The sequence below is a fragment of the Protopterus annectens genome, chromosome 12.part0 (genome assembly GCF_019279795.1).
Source record: "Protopterus annectens isolate FY-2018-M chromosome 12.part0, PAN1.0, whole genome shotgun sequence".
Lineage (NCBI taxonomy): Eukaryota > Metazoa > Chordata > Ceratodontiformes > Protopteridae > Protopterus > Protopterus annectens.
In genome coordinates this window covers 180,273,042-180,293,573 of record NC_056746.1, presented here as the reverse complement: position 1 = coordinate 180,293,573, position 20,532 = coordinate 180,273,042, and the positions used below count along the sequence as shown (strand labels likewise).

The 20,532-nt window shown below is 40.2% G+C and overlaps 1 protein-coding gene across 8 annotated transcripts in view; it reads right to left on the bottom strand.

Annotated features, from left to right (window-relative positions):
• Window positions 1-20,532, bottom strand: part of TRAF7 (TNF receptor associated factor 7) — a 1,047,901-nt gene that overhangs the window by 43,137 nt on the left and 984,232 nt on the right. For all 8 annotated transcript variants that reach the window (XM_044089204.1, XM_044089203.1, XM_044089206.1 and 5 more), the window contains one exon: window positions 5,519-5,638. In XM_044089204.1, coding sequence (XP_043945139.1) covers window positions 5,519-5,638 — 120 coding nt within the window. The remainder of the gene's footprint in view (window positions 1-5,518; window positions 5,639-20,532) is intronic.

Below are 20,532 nucleotides of genomic sequence, written 5' to 3'. Positions count from 1 at the left end.
CCTTTTTTAGGCAAGGCTCAAAAGACAAACCCTCCACCATAGGTATCACAAGGGATAAGAAACTAAGAGTAATGCTACTCAATGCCAGATGTCTAAACCTCAAGATGCATGCACTCAAAACTCTCCTTAGCATGGAGAACATCGATATCTGTGCAGTAACAGAAACCTGGTTCAAGGCTCCCGAGAGCACCCCAGCACTACCAGGTTATACCTCATACCATGTTTTTCGGCCCCAAAACTTGGACTGAACCACAAAAGGAGGGGGAGTATCAATATTCGTCAAAGATACCCACACCTCCAGGTTGGTGGCACAGCACAAAGCATTAGAGACTATCCATGTGCAACTAACAGTGGGTAAAACTGCCTTCCAGTTTATAGCCTGCTACAGACCACCTTCCCAAACCCAGGAACCCCACTCGGCCTTCCTGAGAACACTGGAAAATATGAAGGTCTCTCCAAACACCATTATATTGGGCGACTTCAACTACCCAAACATAGACTGGGAGCATTACTCTAGCTCAAACACCCTAGCCCAAAGGTTCCTAGAATTTATAAACTCAAATGCTATGGAACAGCTTGTTACCACTCCCACAAGAGGGGAAAACATACTGGACCTGATCATCACCAACATGGGGACTCTATGCTTCAGACCAAAAGTGTATCCCTCACTGGTAAGATCAGACCATAAACTAATCTCACTAGATATTCACATCCCGATCCCAGCCCCTGCCCAGAAAACCACAATGAAAAACTTCTCTAAAGCAAATTTCACACTCCTCAAAACCGAGGTGGAATCTTTCAAAGCCCCCGGGCCTGTGGAAAATACGGCCCAGACCGCAGAATCCTTTATAAACGCATTCTATGAACACCTTCAGGAATGCATGGATCATGCAATCCCAAACAAAACCAAGACCCAATCCTCCAAAGGCAGGCGTCCTGCCTGGTGGACCCCAGCCATAAACAAACTATACAATAGAAGGAGGAAGCTACTCCATGATAGAGCAAAATCCCAAAAAGGGAAGGCATCTCTGATCAGTATTAGCAAAAAACTACGGGCACTCATAAAATCGTCTAAGGCCAGCTTGAGAGAAAAATTGCACAGGACACTAAGGATAATCACAAGGCTTTCTTTAGTTATGTTAGAAACCTGGGTGGGAATTCCCAGATATGCTCAGAATTAGTCCAAAATGACAAAAAATACACCGAACCCACAGACGTTGCCAACATCCTAGCTGACAGGTTCAGCGCAAACTTCTCCCCTTCCCCACCAAAGGGCAAATATCTATTCCAGCAGAGTGCTGCCCCCTGACATCTCAGATGCTCAGGTAAGAGCCGCCTCTCCAAAGCAAAAAAAACCAGCATCAATGGGACCAGACGGTGTCCCGGGCTGCGTCCTACATGAACTCCAAGAAGAACTAAACCCAAACATAAAACTACTGCTCAATCTCAGCCTTACTACAGGATATGTACCCAAAGAGTGGCGTACAGCAACAGTGGTCCCTCTCCACAAAGGTGGTGCCTCAACGGATCCTGGAAACTATCGCTCCATAAGCCTGACTAGCTTGGTCTGCAAAGCTATGGAAAGGATCATCATGGACCCCATAAATAAAGATATTGGGGACCTACAGACACTGGATCCTACCCAGTTTGGCTTTGTTAAGGGAAGATCCTGCCTCTTAAACCTGGTTGATTTCTTTGAAACAGTCACCAAGGCCATTGACGAGAGGAAGGTGGTCCACACAGCCTACCTGGACCTCGCAAAAGCCTTCGATACAATACCCCACTCTGGCATTATACATAAGCTCACCAGCTTAAACATAAACCCCTATGTCACTAGATGGGTTGCAAACTGGCTCAAGGACAGAACCCACATGGTTAGAATTGCTGGAGCCATGTCAGACTCCAAACCAGTTACAAGTGGCGTTCCACAAGGCTCAGTCCTGGGACCTCTCTTGTTCGGTATATATTTCTTGGAGGTACAGGCCAACATGGAAGGACTGTGGCTGACCAAGTTCGCAGATGACTGCAAACTGGGCGCCATAATCGATTCTACAGCCAACACAAGCATCCTACAAAAGGGCCTCATAGAAACAGACAACTGGTGCCAGAGCCATGGCCTCAAGCTAAACGCCAAAAAGTGTATAGTCATCCTCTTCAGCAAAAACAAAGTGCCCACAAATTACCACATAGATGGTAATCCATTAAGTACGGAAGAAGTAATTAGGGACCTGGGGACCCAAGTTGATAGCAATCTCTCATTCGACAACCACGTGGCCAAAGTGGTTAGAAAATCATTTTATATAGCCCACCTAATCATGAAGGGATTCACATCTAGATCAGGGGAGGTCATCGTGCCTCTTTACTAATCCCTCATCAGGCCCATAATTGAGTACAATGCCCCTTTTGGGATGTACCTTACCAGACACCTGCAGCAACTGGAAAGACCCCAAAAGTACCTCACCAAGAGGATCAAAGGGCTCAAACAGATGACATATGCTGCCCGGTTAAAGAAACTCCAGCTCTACTTAGTGGCATACCACCTGCTCAGAGGCAATCTGTGCCTGACGTATAAAGCCATGTCCAACCCGGAATTAATGGACATGCTGCACCTCAGAAAATCCAAATCCCATTGAGCTACGCGCTCGACAGACTTGAACCTCAGCACTGAAATAAATAGGACATGCTGGAGGGACAGATTCATAACCCAGAGGCTCCCTTCACTCTGGAATAAAATCCCAGTCCAGGTTAGGCAGAGTCCCTCATTGACTCTCTTCAAGAGGAATCTTGATGAGTGGATGGGAGATCGTAGATTTACTCCGGGTATCACTTCTGTGTCACTGTTAGACAGATGCACAGTATACTAACCTCGAAAAAGGGCATAGCAAAATTCATTTTAAAATGGGTGGCGAAAGCCAAACACACTCTGGCTAGGCTTGTAAATGCCCTAGGGCAGATAGCCTAGTATGAACCTATGAACCAAAGAACAAAGCATCAGAAGCACTCCACCAGCTTCTGGAAAGAGATTCAGTAGATGGCACACAGAAACTATCACATTGCAAGGCAAAGACAGAATACGATAAAGAAGACTGTCAGACACCATTAATACGGGATGCCAGCAACAACCTGCTCACCAGTCCACAGGGCATCAAAGCAGATGGAAGGAGTACTTCCAGCAGCTTTTGAATGAAGAAAAATCCGCAGAAGCTTTACTGCCCCAGACATAGCCTATGATGAAAGAAGAGGAGGAGTCCACACTAGAAGAAATAAGAACAGCTCTAAGGAAAATGAAGTCAGGGAAAGCAGCAGGCTCCAATAAGGTCATCCATCATCAGGAAGAAACGACTCCTGACAGTACTCAGAGTAGTACAGAGAGAAAGTCATATCCCTGACTGGAGAATAAGCATGGTAGTGCCAGTGTTCAAAAAGAAAGGGGACATCCATAACTGTGGGAAGTGAAGCAGCATCAAACTCCTATCACGCTGCATGAAAGTTCTGGGGAGAGTGACTGACAAATGAATATGCAGGGTAGTAGAAAATAAGATGGCAGTTGAACAGTTTGGATTCAGATCAGGATGCAGCACCACTAACCCGATGTTTGCAGTGAGACAGACAGATGAGAAGAAGCTAGAGATGAGGAAAGAATCCAAATGATAATTGCTAGACTTAGAGAAAGCATATAACAAGGTCACAAGAAAGTTAATCTGGGAAGTCCTGTGGTGATTTGAAGTCCCGGAAACATTGGTAGAATTAGTGCAGGCTATGTATAAGTATCCAATGACTCAAGTACAAACACTGTTCGGTCTCTCACAGGGGTTCACAATGGGAGTGGCTGTGCATCAGGGTTCATCTCTAAGCACACTGCTGTTCATACTGATGATGGGCTACATTAGCAAACAGGTCGGAGACAGATAAAAAGAAAAGCTACTTATTGCAGACAATGTGGCATTAAAGGAAGATTCTGAGCAAGAACTTCAGAAAAGGATAGGGGAATGGAATGCAAAACTGAAGGCACATGGGATAAAACTGACTACAGATAAGACAGCTGTAAAAGCAGCAAATGTGGAAATTGGAGGAAGCTGAGAGCCAAGGTAGAAGGGAAAATACTAGAAAAGGTAACAGCAGTAAGTATTTTGAAAGATGTGGTTGAGAAGGGAAATCTGAATGAGAAGATCAAAGTAAGAATCAGAGGGAGCACAGCCAACTGGTACAGTGTGTCGGGGTAGTGGATGACAAAAGAATATCCAAGAAAGGTGTACAAGACAGTGGTGCAACCAGTACTACTGTACGTTACAGAAACCTGGACAGTAAAGGCAGAGCAGATAAGGAAGCTAGAGGTGATGGAAATGAAGTGCTTGAGATGGGTGGGAGGATGCACACGGTGGACAGATGAAGAAATGACATAACAACAGAAGCCATAGTAGCTCCAATTACAGAAAAGGTCAAAGAGAACAGATTACAGTGGTTCAGGCACATGTGCAGACAAGCAGAAGACAATCTGGTGAAGAAGATTTGGGACAGACAGGAGAAGAGGAAGAAGGCAACAGGAAACAACATCCAGCAAAGAGGTGGATGGACTGTGTGAGAGAAGAGATGTGACAGTCATGACTGTTGAAGAAGGTAGCAGAATGGCACCGAATACGGACATATGGCAACAGCTGATATGATAACCCAACCCCATACAGAATATAGAAAAGGGGGTTGATGATGACACTACTAGGCCAAGTTTATCTCAAACAATAACGATACTAACTATGAATGACTCAGCTCTATGACGCCGAGGGATATGGCTCTTGACTGTACCCCAAACAACCAGTACTCAATCAGCAGCATGGCTGCTAGAGAGACCAGGCGGGACAGGATGGGAAGGAGCAGCTGAAACTAATTTGCCAGTGCTGGGATGGGTGAGAGAGGCTGTCTTGGTTCACTTCAATATCAGTATGAAGAGCCTGGAGAGATCCTTGCCACAAGTGGTACACTTCTTGGTCTGGTGGTTGTGCATGACAGAAGCACACGCACACCTCCTGAAGGCACACCACTTGTCTTGGCAGAGGACTGTCTAGATGCAGAAAACCACAGAACTAGATCTTGTTGCTGGTTCCAGCAATTGTCCAGCTCTGCTCTTCTCTAGTTAGCCAACAGCCTTGTCACTCCAGCTTATATTTCTTGCCAGGGAAAATTCTCAAACTACTGAGCTTGCCAGCTTAGTATCCTTGCCCTTATAACTACTCTAAGCAACAAAAGCCTAGCTTGATATCAATCTGATACCCATCTGATACTAGTAATCCAAAAAAGTGAAATACCTGAACCCTGTTAATCCTCTAATTACAGCTTTCTTCTGGGCTCAATAAAATGATTTATAAATTATGTGAATAAGTAAGAACAAGAGAGAGAGAGACAGACGCACACAGAAAAAGAAAAAAGTGGCATTGTACAGAGCACCCCCCCCCCCCCCCCCGGTAGAACATCTGCAATGGCAATCATAAATCACTTAAGACAGCATGAGATATAAATTACATACCTTAACAGTACTGTCAACAGCACCGGAAAACAGTCTTCCTCTGGAAACTGCCAGAGCAGTCACACTTCCTTGATGTCTAAGCAATGTCTGAGTGCAGATCATGTTGTCCATACTCCAAACCTGGTAAAAAAAATGGCTTTAGTTAATAGAACAGTTTTACAGTAAGAGTGTAAGCCATGCCTCATAGTACCCTTTTCTCTGGGGCCTTTACTTTCAAACTTTTTATAAATGATTTTCCTACATATACACGAATATCACACAAAACCAAAACAAACAAGAACAAACACAGCTTACTTCTACATAAACTGAGTTAAAAGACAGAAATAGCATATATATTTTTTTACTTTTCACCATCTTTCTGTGACACACACGTGTGTGTGTGTGTGTGTGTGTGTGTGTGTATATATATATATATATATATTCATGCGTGTACGTATGTGTTTTATTACACATAGGTGTGTGTATATATATATATATATATATATATATATATATATATATATATATATATATATACACACACACACACACACACACACACACACACACACACACGCACACACAGACACATTTTTATTGAAAGCTTTTACTCAATTTTCACATTTACATTTGGATAAACTATATTAAACTGCATTTCAAAAACTGATCCTATGCAAAATAATGTTTTCTAAAGCCATCCATATAATCAAACATTGCTGCAGCACATCTGCAAAAGAGAAACATGGCTAGGGCTAAGCAAATGGGTGGCTGCCCTGAGCACAAGGTGACAGGGGGAACGATCTGAAGATGCTGATCAGAAAATAGTACACTACAGTCATTTAGAAATGAGTACCAATAGTGCCTTACCTGTCAGGTCTGAAGTGCTTCAGTGCTCTGCATGGGACATTTAGACTGTAACAAGGTATTTTTTACATTTATAACAAACGACATGACACAGTTAAAAGAACCTTTTCTTCCTCTCCAACTTGGATGGATAGAGGAGCTGCACCGAGTGCCAGAAAACCAAACTACAGCTTTGCTGATAAACAATTATAGAATTGTCAGTACTTTAGGCAACTTTGTATGTGCAAAATTATGTCTTGGGTCCAAGGTAGTTTTGTAGCAACAAAGTTAAAATATTAAACTTTATATAGTATCTACAAACTTGCTCTAAAATGAAAATTACTGTTAAAATAGAGTACTACTTATAATAAACGTTAGAATTTTCAAAAACGTATCCATAGAACTGGAGTCCACTCATTGTTATTTTACTTTCTGAAAATTAGACATGTATTCAACACATTCTGAAAGTTTAAATTACCTCTCAACTCATATAATTAAATATCTTAAGGCCTGGTATACATCTGGTTTTATTTTGTGTAACTCAGTGATTCAAAATTAAAACTTTCTATACTTTTAAGTAATCCAAATGAACTAACAAGGCAGAACAGCATTCTTTGTTACTGATTATTCATAAAAATCTGAAAAGAAACTCATAACTGCTCATCAACCTGCTCTCACAGTGAAGGATTGATTAACATCTCTACTAGTACTTTATTTTGGAACTTACATCTGTTAGAATTACTTAAGAACATTTGACTTTGTAATGCTGCCTCCAAAGATGAGTTATAATCTGTTTTTTCGGAATATACAGAATATAGTACTGACTTCTTAGATGTAAGGATTATGATAAGTGATGATGGCATTATTTCTACAAAGATTTTTAGAAAACCTTGTCATTGTAACCATCTTTAATTTTGGGATAGTATGCACCTCCCACACATTTCTAAAAATGTAGTTAGAAATCAAGTTTTTAGAACATCATGACAATGTAGAAGATGTTGACTTTTTTGGCCAAACTAATGAGTTGGTCAGGTCTTTTGTTTATAGGGGTCACAATGAACGTGAGGTATGTCATACCATTGATGAAGTCACACAACTAAGGGACAGCAGTGGAAGACCTTATTTTTCAGGTAATGATATAAATGTTAAAAATAACGTTACCAAACAGAAAAGGAAGTTAAAAGTGCCTATGTATTTTTCCAATAACGGCAGTTGTTTTACTTATGTTTATAACAAATGTTGGCCTATTCTTACGACTGATAGTGATATTAAGGAACTGATTGATGATCAACCAAAATTTATGTTTAAGAATATGAAGTCCTACCTAGAAAACAGACAGCAAGCTGTTCTCTGGGACAACAACCTCTCTACTCTTCATCCTATTACTCTTGGGGTCCCAGAAGGCTCCATCCTGGGACGACTCCTCTTCTCTATCTTTATCAATGACCTACAGTTAAATATTCCACAATCTACCTGCATACAATATGCAGATGATTCCACATTAGTGTGTTCTGCCACCTTAGCATCCGAGCTCCAATCTATCACCCAGTCAGTATTTACCTCAGTTGAAAAATGGTTTTTGCAACGTTGCCTCCTACTAAACGCCAAAAAAACCAAGTTACTTGTTTTTACTCCTTCACAGAAGTCCCATCCAATAGACCTAACCGTCAAATCGAGCAATGGTACTATAATTACACCTGATCCAACCATCAAGCTTAGGGGTAACTATAGATCACAATCTCAACTTTGACACACATTAGCACTATAATTAAAACTGATAACAGAAAACTGGGCTCACTGTACAAGATAAAGTCCTTCCTTACCCCTGAAGCCAAAACTACCATTTTCCATACTCACCTGATGTCTACTCTCCTCTATGCTTCATCTATCTATACAAATCTTTCCAAAACTAACCTAAACAAACTAGCAACCTCCTACAACAACACTGCCAGATTTGCCACTGGTTCACCATATAGAACTCATCACTGTTTAAACCATAAACAACTAGGCTGGCTTGAACTCCAAAACCAGCTACTATTTCAGCAACTTACAATTACCCACAAGATTCTCTTTCACACCAATAGGACTCCTATTCCTTGTAGCATTGCAACTCCTTATAGAAATCTCACTACCCTACGTTCAGCAAATAAACTACAAATATCCACCCTGAACATCCCTGAATAAAGCCGGAGACTCTCTCTTTGCAAATTCTGTGGGTAAGAGTTGGAACAAACTCCCCAGCAACCTACAATTACTTCCATCCTTACCACTATTCAAACAGCAGCTAAAACTACACCTTAAAAAACATTGGTTATCCCCATGTACTAATCCAGATTAACACCTGCCAGTTATCATATTTCCTTTCCTCCCTCTACTACGCACTAGAGCACAATCACATCTTATTCATTCATAGTCAATAATGTAGTTTTTCTATTTCCTTCTAACTTCATTAAACTTACTCTTCTTTTTTCTATAATCACTCTCCACCTACTGATATTGTGTTCTACATCACTGTTAACTCCTATGCTACCATTGCCACTTCACACTTCCTGATATTCTTCTAGGTCTTTGTTAATACTTATGCTACCTACGACATTTCACGCAAACCTTGTCTAACATAACAACCAGATGGTACCCTTCACCCCCTCCACTCTTTTTTTCTTGTCCAAATATTGCTAATCATTATTCCTCTTGTATATACTGCACTTAATATTACTGACTTGACACCCTAAATTTTCCCTCTCTAATCTTGTTACTTCTTTGCTAACTTCTCTTTCTCTAATGTTGTTTGTTACTTCTTTGCTAACCCAATCCTTTGATCTTAATTTTTTTTCCTTGCACCATTATTGTTGTATTTTTTTATTGAAGCTACCTTAGTTCATTAATAGACACCCTTTAGCTATGAACTGCATTTATTCTTTGTAATAGTTTACCGTTCACAATTTTACTTTTATTTGCAATCCTGTTATATTACCTTATATTGGAGCTTGCATTAATTCTTTGTAATAATGTATATTTACAATTTACTTTTATTTTTATTTGTAGTCCTGATACATTACCTTAATGTTGGAGCTTATCTCCCCGGGCCTCTACTGAAAATAGACATGTATCCAGTTAGACTAGCCAGGTCAACAAATGTAAAATAAAAAAATAAATAAATAAATAAATGAAGTCCCTAAGAAGACAGTTATGTTATCTTAAAGTTAACAGGGTACTTAGTAGGTTAAACTACATGAAACCATGTGGTAAATGTCCCACATGCAAGTTTATTGTTAGTACTGGAACATTTTTACATCCTGATCAATGCAAAAATTTAATTTTAATGTAGGAGCTACTTGTGATTCCATGCACATCATGTATTTAGCACATATTTTACCTTGTCAAAAATGTTACGTCGGCAAGACAGACAGGACTTTAACAGAGTCAAAGAACATTTATATCACATTAGCGAACTCAACGTGTCCAATGCTTTAGCCAAGCATGTTAAACAGACTAACAGTGAGTAGGCTTTAAGTTCATGGCTATTGGGAGAATCTATGATAACATTTGAGGTGGGGATGTAAGTAATTTGACTGAACAGTTAGAAGCTAAATGGATCATCAAACTGAGAGGTGACTTTGGACATAGCCTTAATGATAAGGTTCCTATTAGACCTATGCTTAAGGCCAGAACACTTTTTAGGTAGTCTATACCCTTTTGAATGTTTTTGTATCAGTGTTTTTATATGTGACCATACATACATTTTGTGTATGGTATTTTTGTTTTTATATGTATTTGCTTGATTTAATGTGTATTCCAACCTGTCATGTACTGCTTGTTCTGCAATAAACACATTTGTACTGGATCCTTTGGTCGCTTCTAAGTCCACATATTTTTTGGATTGAATTTTCTTGTTTTTTTTGGACTTGGTATCTGGAAGTGGTTGGTGGTATTTTTCTAGTATAATCTGTAAAAAGATTAATCAAAACTTGTATCTTGGTAGCAGTAACAGGCAAAACAAGTTTGAACAGAGACTTTTGTGCTGCATGGCACAAACTGAAAGAATGGGCACTCCCATCCTAATGGGGGGATGGAGCACTCATGCTCAGGGCACATGCATGTAAGCCAATTTTCCTGGTGGAGACTCGGGAAACAACCAAGTGGTGTTGCCTGTGGGTGGCTGGGGTAGTCCAGCTGATGTCAACCCCTTGCAGAATAAGGGGTGGTACAACACTGTTGTCCACTACACACCCTGTCCATGGATTATCTTCCTGGGAAAGAGAAGAGGATAGGGTGGAAAACTTTCAACCACCACCTGATGGCTGTCTGAATGCTGGCATCTCATCTCAGTGATGAGGGAACAAATGAGGAGAGAGAGGCAGCTGAGGCAAAAATTAAAATACATGCATTCACAAAAAACAATGTGAATATGTGCAGATATGCTTAAACCTCCACTCTGGCTAAATATCTCACCATCTGCAGAAAATAAAACACTATTAGTAAGAAAATGAGAAAGAGAGAGAGAGATGTTAATGCAAATGTATTGTTATACATTTCTTTATTCAAACCCAATATAAACAGTAGCAATAACATTATATTCTAATATGCAAAAGCCTTGTGCACATGTAAAAGAAAAACTGTAAAGATAACAGCATAGTTTCTTCTTCATTACTAAAAGTAATACACAAAATATTAATATGAAAAAGAAATATTACTTTAAAAATTGTAACTGGGTGTTAGCTTTATCTTGCAATAATAATCATGTACTTCTTTTTTTTCTTCTTTCGGCTTTTCCCGGTTAGGGGTCGCCACAGCGGATCACCTCTCCGCTCATGATTGGCAGTGGAGTTTTATGGTGTCAAGTTGCCAGCCCGGCACCCAACCTTCCACAGAAGGCACACACTCACACCTAGGGCCAATTTAGAGTGTCCAATCCACCTACAGCATATGTTGCAGTCATAACCTTTGGAAACATGGCCTGAAGTGAGGCCTAATTTCCAAAATGTTGTACAGTTCCCTCTCAAGGCCAGTTGGACTCCTCCCCAAATGTCAGCTCATCCTCAGTATAAAGAGGTACCCGCCCACACCATCTAAATTTCTTTCCTGTCCAACTACAACTGAGTAGTAGTGACCACTGGCCTTTAAGAGAAAGAAGCAAAGGACTGTGGGCCCCAAGTGACTACCCAAGGGACATAGGATCAGTTGATCCCCCCAGACCTCTAATCCCCTACTGAAGACCAAGTCAAAGAAGAAGATGAACAAAGGAAACAGGAATGAAGAACAATGTTAACGCCACTCTACCCATGGAATCACTGAACTGCCAAAGTGGAGAAGAAGCAGAGAAAGCTATACTGCAACAGTGATCCTATCTAAACATCTACTATTATGATTATGTTCCTTACACAACTCTAGTGCTTTCCCCAAATTTAGCCAAAAAATTAGGAGGTTGGCTACTTACCTGGGGCAAACTGCATTAAGTCCTGCAGTATTGGTAGCTGGAAAAGCTGCACCCTATGGCAGGATGTCAAAGCATTAGTGTTCAGAAAAAAAAAAAAACATGTTCACAGAGGGGCAAATGGGGGCCTCCAGGATTGCCTGGGTGTCCACTACTCCAACAAAGGTGGTCAAAGCTGCAATGTCCTTGATTTACTGAGGCCTGACTTCATCTTGTATGGTCTTTCTATAGGTGGAAAGAAGTTGTTATTGCAATGAGCTAACCATTAAGAGACGGCTTGCTTTGAGAATGGGTTTCCCTCTTAAATAGCACCAAACAGTTGCTCTTTATTTCTTGCGTCTTTGGTTCCATGTAGGTAATACCAACATTGACTGAGTATCCAAGGAATAACAAGCTTGAGTAAGAAGACTGGCAGCTGAATAGTCTAGTTCAAGGTCAGTTCTGTAAACACATAAGGCATGAAGGAAGGGTTGATGTACAAACTTTGTCCCTGAGAAACACCAAGCATGGTTCCTTAAACACAAGGACCTGGAATTCAGATATTCTTCTGGCTGAAGCATGACGTTGTTTGATGCACTATTAGTCTATTCAAAAGGGGCCTGGTTTTCTCTCAGCAGTATAAAATTCAGGCCCATAAGTGAAATCACTGCTTTCTGTAGGCATCTTGTAGAGACCCAAATTCTACTACTTAACTTGCAGGGTAAGAAGGTCAACTGAGAATGGAATTCCCTGCTTTGAACCTCAGAAAATGTCTGTGGTCCCTTTACACTGGAATGTGCAGGCAGTCAGTCTTTAGGTCCAAGGTAAGTACTTGGCAGGGGAGCAACAGACCATGCAAAGTTGACATTCTGATGCCTGGATCCTTCAGAAATTTATTTAGTTTGAAGAGATGAAAGACTGGTCTCCCCAGACCTTCTGTTACCCTGATGAATAACATCATCTAGTAAGGAGTGTACCAGATAATGTTTATTTGGAACAGAAGGCATTGTTTGAGCTCTTGGGATAGATGCACACTGGCATCTGTAACACCCACTTGTCCTATGAGACTTCTCTCCATTTTCTAAAAAAAAAAAAAAAAAAAAAAAAAAATCAGATGTGCTTCAATTCTGGGGGAGGTCTGCTCTGGGTAAGGAAACTTAAGGGTTGGGGTGGGGTCTGGGAAAGGAAATGTGGAACACAGACACAGGTTCGCCTGGGGGGAATGGGATTTGGCCTTGTGTGCCCACAGGTTACCATTTTTGGTTCCCTTGAAACAAGTACTTCTGGAATGCCTTTGTTTCTTTCATCTGCTTTTCGCTAAGTCCATCACTAGTAAATAAACCAGTTGCTGGACGGATAATTTCAATTATACTTAGGAATGGGTGGATAGAAGAGTTGCCTGACTCTACAGACCTTTGCTTCTATTCCACTTTGTTTTTCAATATCTCCTGAGGAGGGGGGACACAACCAACAACTCTATTTACAGGTGCACTAAGCAGTTGTGCTTTTACATCGTTTATCACAGGCTGTGTCCTCACATAGGCAACCCCCACAGAAGCACTTAATGTTACATCCAACAGATCATACCAGCAACAAATTGTATGCATGTCCATTCACATAACTGCCAAACATGATCAATTTGCCTCCACAGTGGCAACAACTACCTCCTCTAATATTTCCTGTGGAAAGCAAATCAATTGCCTCCAGTACAGTACTCCTGACCCTCTCCTCTGTGGGAATATGAGCTTTGACCACTGCAGAAAATGCAGGCTCCTCTGCCAGGGACTGCTTTCATTTTTATGGCCTACAGCCCTGTTTTTGACAATTATGGATTCTTTACTGGAGTCTCCCATGTACAGATCTGCCATGTAAAGTTCTATTTCAATGCACAACATAATATGTAATACTGCAATGCCTGCTTGGACTTCTTCTCTAAAGGCCTTGCATCTTTTTTTTCTATCAAAAAGAGTTTAATACTTTTTGCCTCTTAAGTTTGGTAGCATGTTTGAATTTACTATGTTCACAGCATCCACATTATGGTCAATCATTTTTAATTTCTCCATGTCTTTTGGGTTTCTAACACCATGACAGGAATAGACCCCATTCCTAAGTCAAAGTATGATTAAAGTTCATGAAATTAGTATTGTTTCACTCTTTGATTTCAGCCAGTAGTGCTCTTCGCAGCACCCGCAATGTGACCAGGAATGGCTCCTTCAGAAATTTGTATGGAGTTACATGTATTGATAGCATATCTATATATGACTGTAGACTCTTCTTTATAAGACCTGTTGCTCCTACTGCTATTGGAACTGTCTGGGTATCTTTCTTCCATATTGCTCTCATTTCTCCCTGGAAATCCTGACATTTGATGACTTTGTGTCTCTCTGTACGGAGGACACTGTAGTCACTGGGTGTGGTGATTTCAATGAGCAATTCTATTTTAGTCTTCTTTTCCTGGACCACTACATCTGGTTTTCTAGCATCTCTCTTTTGAACTGTTGACTTCTTCATTTTCTATGATGTTTTGCGGCTCATGTTTCCAGTGTTTTTCAGCCATTTCAATACCATAATGTTTGCACAATCCCCAATCCAATAGTCTTGCCACATTAATATGCCTTTGAGTATACAGTCTTTCCGCCATGTCGCAACCTTCTGTTACCCTGATGAATAACATCACCTAGTAAGGAGTGTACCAGATAATGTTTATTTGGAACAGAAGGCATTGTTTGAGCTCTTGGGATAGATGCACACTGGCATCTGTAACACCCACTTGTCCTATGAGACTTCTCTCCATTTTCTAAAAAAAAAAAAAAAAAAAAAAGAGAGAGAGAATCAGATGTGCTTCAATTCTGGGGGAGGTCTGTTCTGGGTAAGGAAACTTAAGGATTGGGATGGGGACGGGAGAAGGAAATTTGGAATACAGACACAGGTTCTCCTGGGGGGGATGGGATTTGGCCTTGTCGCCCACAGGTTACCATTTTGGTTCCCTTGAAACTAGTACTTCTGGAATGCCTTTGTTTCTTTCATCTGCTTTTCGCTAAGTCCATCACTAGTAAATAAACCAGTTGCTGGACGGATAATTTCAATTATACTTAGGAATGGGTGGATAGAAGAGTTGCCTGACTCTACAGACCTTTGCTTCTATTCCACTCTTGAGGAGGGAATACACAACCAACAACTCTATTTACAGGTGCACTAAGCAGTTGTGCTTTTACATCGTTTATCACTGGCTGTGTCCTCACATAGGCAACCCCACAGAAGCACTTAATGTTACATCCAACAGATCATACCAGCAACAAATTGTATGCATGTCCATTCACATAACTGCCAAACATGATCAATTTGCCTCCACAGTGGCAACAACTACCTCCTCTAATATTTCCTGTGGAAAGCAAATCAATTGCCTCCAGTACAGTACTCCTGACCCTCTCCTCTGTGGGAATATGAGCTTTGACCACTGCAGAAAATGCAGGCTCCTCTGCCAGGGACTGCTTTCATTTTTATGGCCTACGGGCCTGTTTTTGACAATTATCGATTCTTTACTGAGTCTCCATGTACAGATCTGCCATGTAAAGTTCTATTTCAATGCACAACATAATATGTAACACTGCAATGCCTGCTTGGACTTCTTCTCTAAAGGCCTTGCATCTTTTTCTATCAAAAGAGTTTAATACTTTTTGCCTCTTTAGTTTGGTAGCATGTTTGAATTTACTATGTTCACAGCATCCACATTATGGTCAATCATTTTTAATTTCTCCATGTCTTTTGGGTTTCTAACACCATGACAGGAATAGACCCCATTCCTAAGTCAAAGTACGACTAAAGTTCATGAAATTAGTATTGTTTCACTCTTTGATTTCAGCCAGTAGTGCTCTTCGCAGCACCCGCAATGTGACCAGGAATGGCTCCTTCAGAAATTTGTATGGAGTTGCATGTATTGATAGCATATTTATATATGACTGTAGACTCTTCTTTATAAGACCTGTTGCTCCTACTGCTATTGGAACTGTCTGGGTATCTTTCTTCCATATTGCTCTCATTTCTCCCTGGAAATCCTGACATTTGATGACTTTGTGTCTCTCTGTACGGAGGACACTGTAGTCACTGGGTGTGGTGATTTCAATGAGCAATTCTATTTTAGTCTTCTTTTCCTGGACCACTACATCTGGTTTTCTAGCATCTCTCTTTTGAACTGTTGACTTCTTCATTTTCTATGATGTTTTGCGGCTCATGTTTCCAGTGTTTTTCAGCCATTTCAATACCATAATGTTTGCACAATCCCCAATCCAATAGTCTTGCCACATTAATATGCCTTTGAGTATACAGTCTTTCCGCCATGTCGCAACCTTCTGTTACCCTGATGAATAACATCACCTAGTAAGGAGTGTACCAGATAATGTTTATTTGGAACAGAAGGCATTGTTTGAGCTCTTGGGATAGATGCACACTGGCATCTGTAACACCCACTTGTCCTATGAGACTTCTCTCCATTTTCTAAAAAAAAAAAAAAAAAAAAAGAGAGAGAGAATCAGATGTGCTTCAATTCTGGGGGAGGTCTGTTCTGGGTAAGGAAACTTAAGGGTTGGGGTGGGGTCTGGGGAAGGAAATGTGGAATACAGACACAGGTTCTCCTGGGGGGGATGGGATTTGGCCTTGTGCGCCCACAGGTTACCATTTTTGGTTCCCTTGAAACTAGTACTTCTGGAATGCCTTTGTTTCTTTCATCTGCTTTTCGCTAAGTCCATCACTAGTAAATAAACCAGTTGCTGGATGGATAATTTCAATTATACTTAGGAATGGGTGGATAGAAGAGTTGCCTGACTCTACAGACCTTTGCTTCTATTCCACTCTTGAGGAGGGGGGGGAATACACAACCAACAACTCTATTTACAGGTGCACTAAGCAGTTGTGCTTTTACATCGTTTATCACTGGCTGTGTCCTCACATAGGCAACCCCCACAGAAGCACTTAATGTTACATCCAACAGATCATACCAGCAACAAATTGTATGCATGTCCATTCACATAACTGCCAAACATGATCAATTTGCCTCCACAGTGGCAACAACTACCTCCTCTAATATTTCCTGTGGAAAGCAAATCAATTGCCTCCAGTACAGTACTCCTGACCCTCTCCTCTGTGGGAATATGAGCTTTGACCACTGCAGAAAATGCAGGCTCCTCTGCCAGGGACTGCTTTCATTTTTATGGCCTACAGCCCTGTTTTTGACAATTATGGATTCTTTACTGGAGTCTCCCATGTACAGATCTGCCATGTAAAGTTCTATTTCAATGCACAACATAATATGTAATACTGCAATGCCTGCTTGGACTTCTTCTCTAAAGGCCTTGCATCTTTTTTTTCTATCAAAAAGAGTTTAATACTTTTTGCCTCTTAAGTTTGGTAGCATGTTTGAATTTACTATGTTCACAGCATCCACATTATGGTCAATCATTTTTAATTTCTCCATGTCTTTTGGGTTTCTAACACCATGACAGGAATAGACCCCATTCCTAAGTCAAAGTATGATTAAAGTTCATGAAATTAGTATTGTTTCACTCTTTGATTTCAGCCAGTAGTGCTCTTCGCAGCACCCGCAATGTGACCAGGAATGGCTCCTTCAGAAATTTGTATGGAGTTACATGTATTGATAGCATATCTATATATGACTGTAGACTCTTCTTTATAAGACCTGTTGCTCCTACTGCTATTGGAACTGTCTGGGTATCTTCCTTCCATATTGCTCTCATTCCTCCCTGCAAATCCTGACATTTGATGACTTTGTGTCTCTCTGTACGGAGGACACTGTAGTCACGGGGTGTGGTGATTTCAATGATCAATTCTATTTTAGTCTTCTTTTCCTGGACCACTACATCTGGTTTTCTAGCATCTCTCTTTTGAACTGTTGACTTCTTCATTTTTTATGATGCTTTGCGGCTCATGTTTCCACTGTTTTTCAGCCATTTCAATACCATAATGTTTGCACAATCCCCAATCCAACGGTCTTGCCACATTAATATGCCTTTCAGTATACAGTCTTTCTGCCATGTCGCAACCAGCAACGAGGTGAGGAACCGTTTCCAATTTGGTTTTACAAAATCTGCATTTGTCTGTTTCTTCCACATGTTCAATGGACTTTGTAAACCAACGTGTACGCAGCCCACTATCTTGGTACATCAATATTAACCTTTCATCTCTTGGTTTGAATTCACCTCTCCTTAATTATTCCTGTGTTTGTTCCTGATCAACATGAGGCTCTTCCAGTTTTCTGTACTTGCAACTATATTTACGCATTTTCCACATTTCTTGCCTTCTCATCTGATCCTTCACCTTATATTCTTTCTTTTGTTTTGTATTTTTGGCACATTCAGTTGCTGCCCGATTTTATCTACTTCTGGTTTGATTTCCATTCCTGCTTGATGCCGATATGCTTCTGCTAGATTATGCAGAGAAGTCATCTTAGATTTATTCTCCTCATGTTTCAAAACTTTCACTACTTTTTGGGTCTTGTGAGGTCAGCAGATATGTGTGGAGTCCCACAATTGCAGATCTATACATATAATCAATTTCAAGGAGGCCCATCCCTCCTTCAGAATGAGGAATATATAATCTTGGTATGCACTGATTTTTATAAATCATTTGGTGAGAGTGAAGCATCCTTCTTGTTTTCCTATCTAATTTATCCAACACATTTTGGGGCCAGTCGATCACTCCAAAACTGTAAGTTAGGACAGGAAGAGCAAATTGGTTTATAGCCTGTATTTTGTTCCTAGATGGCAGTGCTGTTTTCAGGATTAATTGAAGTTTTATTCACATTTGTTCATGCTTTATTGTTGATCCTTCATCAATTTCTAAACACTTACACACACTTTCTTGCTCAAGTTCTTTTATATCACATTCTTGTCCCAAACTGATGTTTTCCTGGTGGTGTTGTTTCCCTGCTTTAAAGGTTGCTTTTGCACAATTATCAAGACCAAATAACATTCTTATATCATCTGAAAAAGTTTTGACAACTTGCAGTTGTGCTTTCAGTTCTTCATCTATACAGTTTTAAATCATCGACAAAGAGAAGTCTTGACACTTTGTTTTCTAGGAGCCAGATTAAAGCCATGGCTTAAAGCTGTTAAGTAGACAGCTTAATGGGTTAAGTTCAAGGCAGAACAGCAGCAGTGACGGAGCCACCCTGGAATATCCCTCTTTGAACTTTTATCCCTGGGATAATAATTTGTCCTTTATCATGGCTTAATTGCAAAGTGGTCTGCCATTGTTTCATGGTCACTATAATGTAGTTGATTAGTGTAGGGTGTATCTGACATTTTTAAGCACTCTTTTATCCATGAATGTGTGATACTATCAAATGCTATTTTGTAGTCAATCCATGCCATACTTTGATTCTTCCTCTTTTTACAGTTCTCCACTATGACTTTATTTAACAACAAATGGTCCTTTGTTCCATATGACTTTCTTTTATTGCATTTTTGTTCTACTGCCGTAATTGTGTTTTCTTCTAAATAACTATACACTCTGCCAGCATCAATTCCCGTGTATAGTTTATACATCGTCAGAAGGCAAGTTACTGCTCTATAATTTTTAAGGTAGCTTGCAGGTTCACTCTTAAGTAGGAGCATTGTTTTTCCTGTTGTTAAGTAGGTTGGTGTCTGTTTGGGGTGTGCATATAAATAGTTCTTACTCATGGCTAAATCTTCATGCAAAGATGTTAATACTTTAAGCCAAAAGTTAGGTACTGCATGTAGGCATGGGGTTTTCTAAACAGAAGCTTTTCTTTACTTTGTTTCCATCTCTCTGGCTGCTGCTTCATCCCATTTCATATCATGTACCTTTAAACCTCTTAATCCTTCTTTAATTTCTTCTATCCATTTGGCATCTTTCTTATGTTTCACAGATACTTCTCCAAAATGTATCTATTTCTTCTTTTTTTGGTGGTCTTTCAATTCCTTTTACCTTATTTCCCAATTCTCTATAAAACTTTTTGGGTCATCAATAAATTGCTTATTTTGTACTTTTGCTTTATATTTATCTTCTAAGTTTTTCTGCCTGTGCTGAAATTTTTAGTTTATTTGCGATAGTGCATGACAGATCCTGATCTGTTGTAATACTGCACATTGCTTTTATCACATCTTTCTTTGTATTTTTGTTGATCTGTTCCCTTTTCTATAGTCTTCTAACAGTGACACTTCTTGACTTAATTGCTTTATAGTTTGCTCTGTTTGATATTTCTATGATGGTATTCGATTTCTCCCCTTCCTTTCCGTCACTACCCTGTGTTCTTGTGGCAGAAATTTATCAGTTATTAATTTAGCTGCACATTAGTACATCCTGTTTACTTCTGTTATATCGCATGGATGTCAATGAACAGTCCTTATTACTGTCTTCATTTGTTTTATCAGACTTCTGACTTTTTCGGTTTTATTTGCAGTCTATTTCTCTCACTGATCTTGATATATCTGTCTATGTCTATTAAATCAAGCAACTCTTCTCTTAGCTCATTTTCTTCCAAACTGAGGGCACATCCCTTGTTTCCAATTCCTGCAGGCATTCTACAGATGATTCTATAGCATCTTCCTGTGGCACATTCTCTTCAATTTCATCCTGTGCCATCTGTTGCTCTGTCGTATGGGAACTCACTGGCCTATCACTCCTCAGCATTGACTGCAGAGTTTCCACAGTTTCCTGTTCCTTCCCTTGCTGTCTAGCTTCAAGTGAATGTTTATACTGGTTTCCTGTGGAGGGCTCCAAAATATCTTCATATGGCACCTGA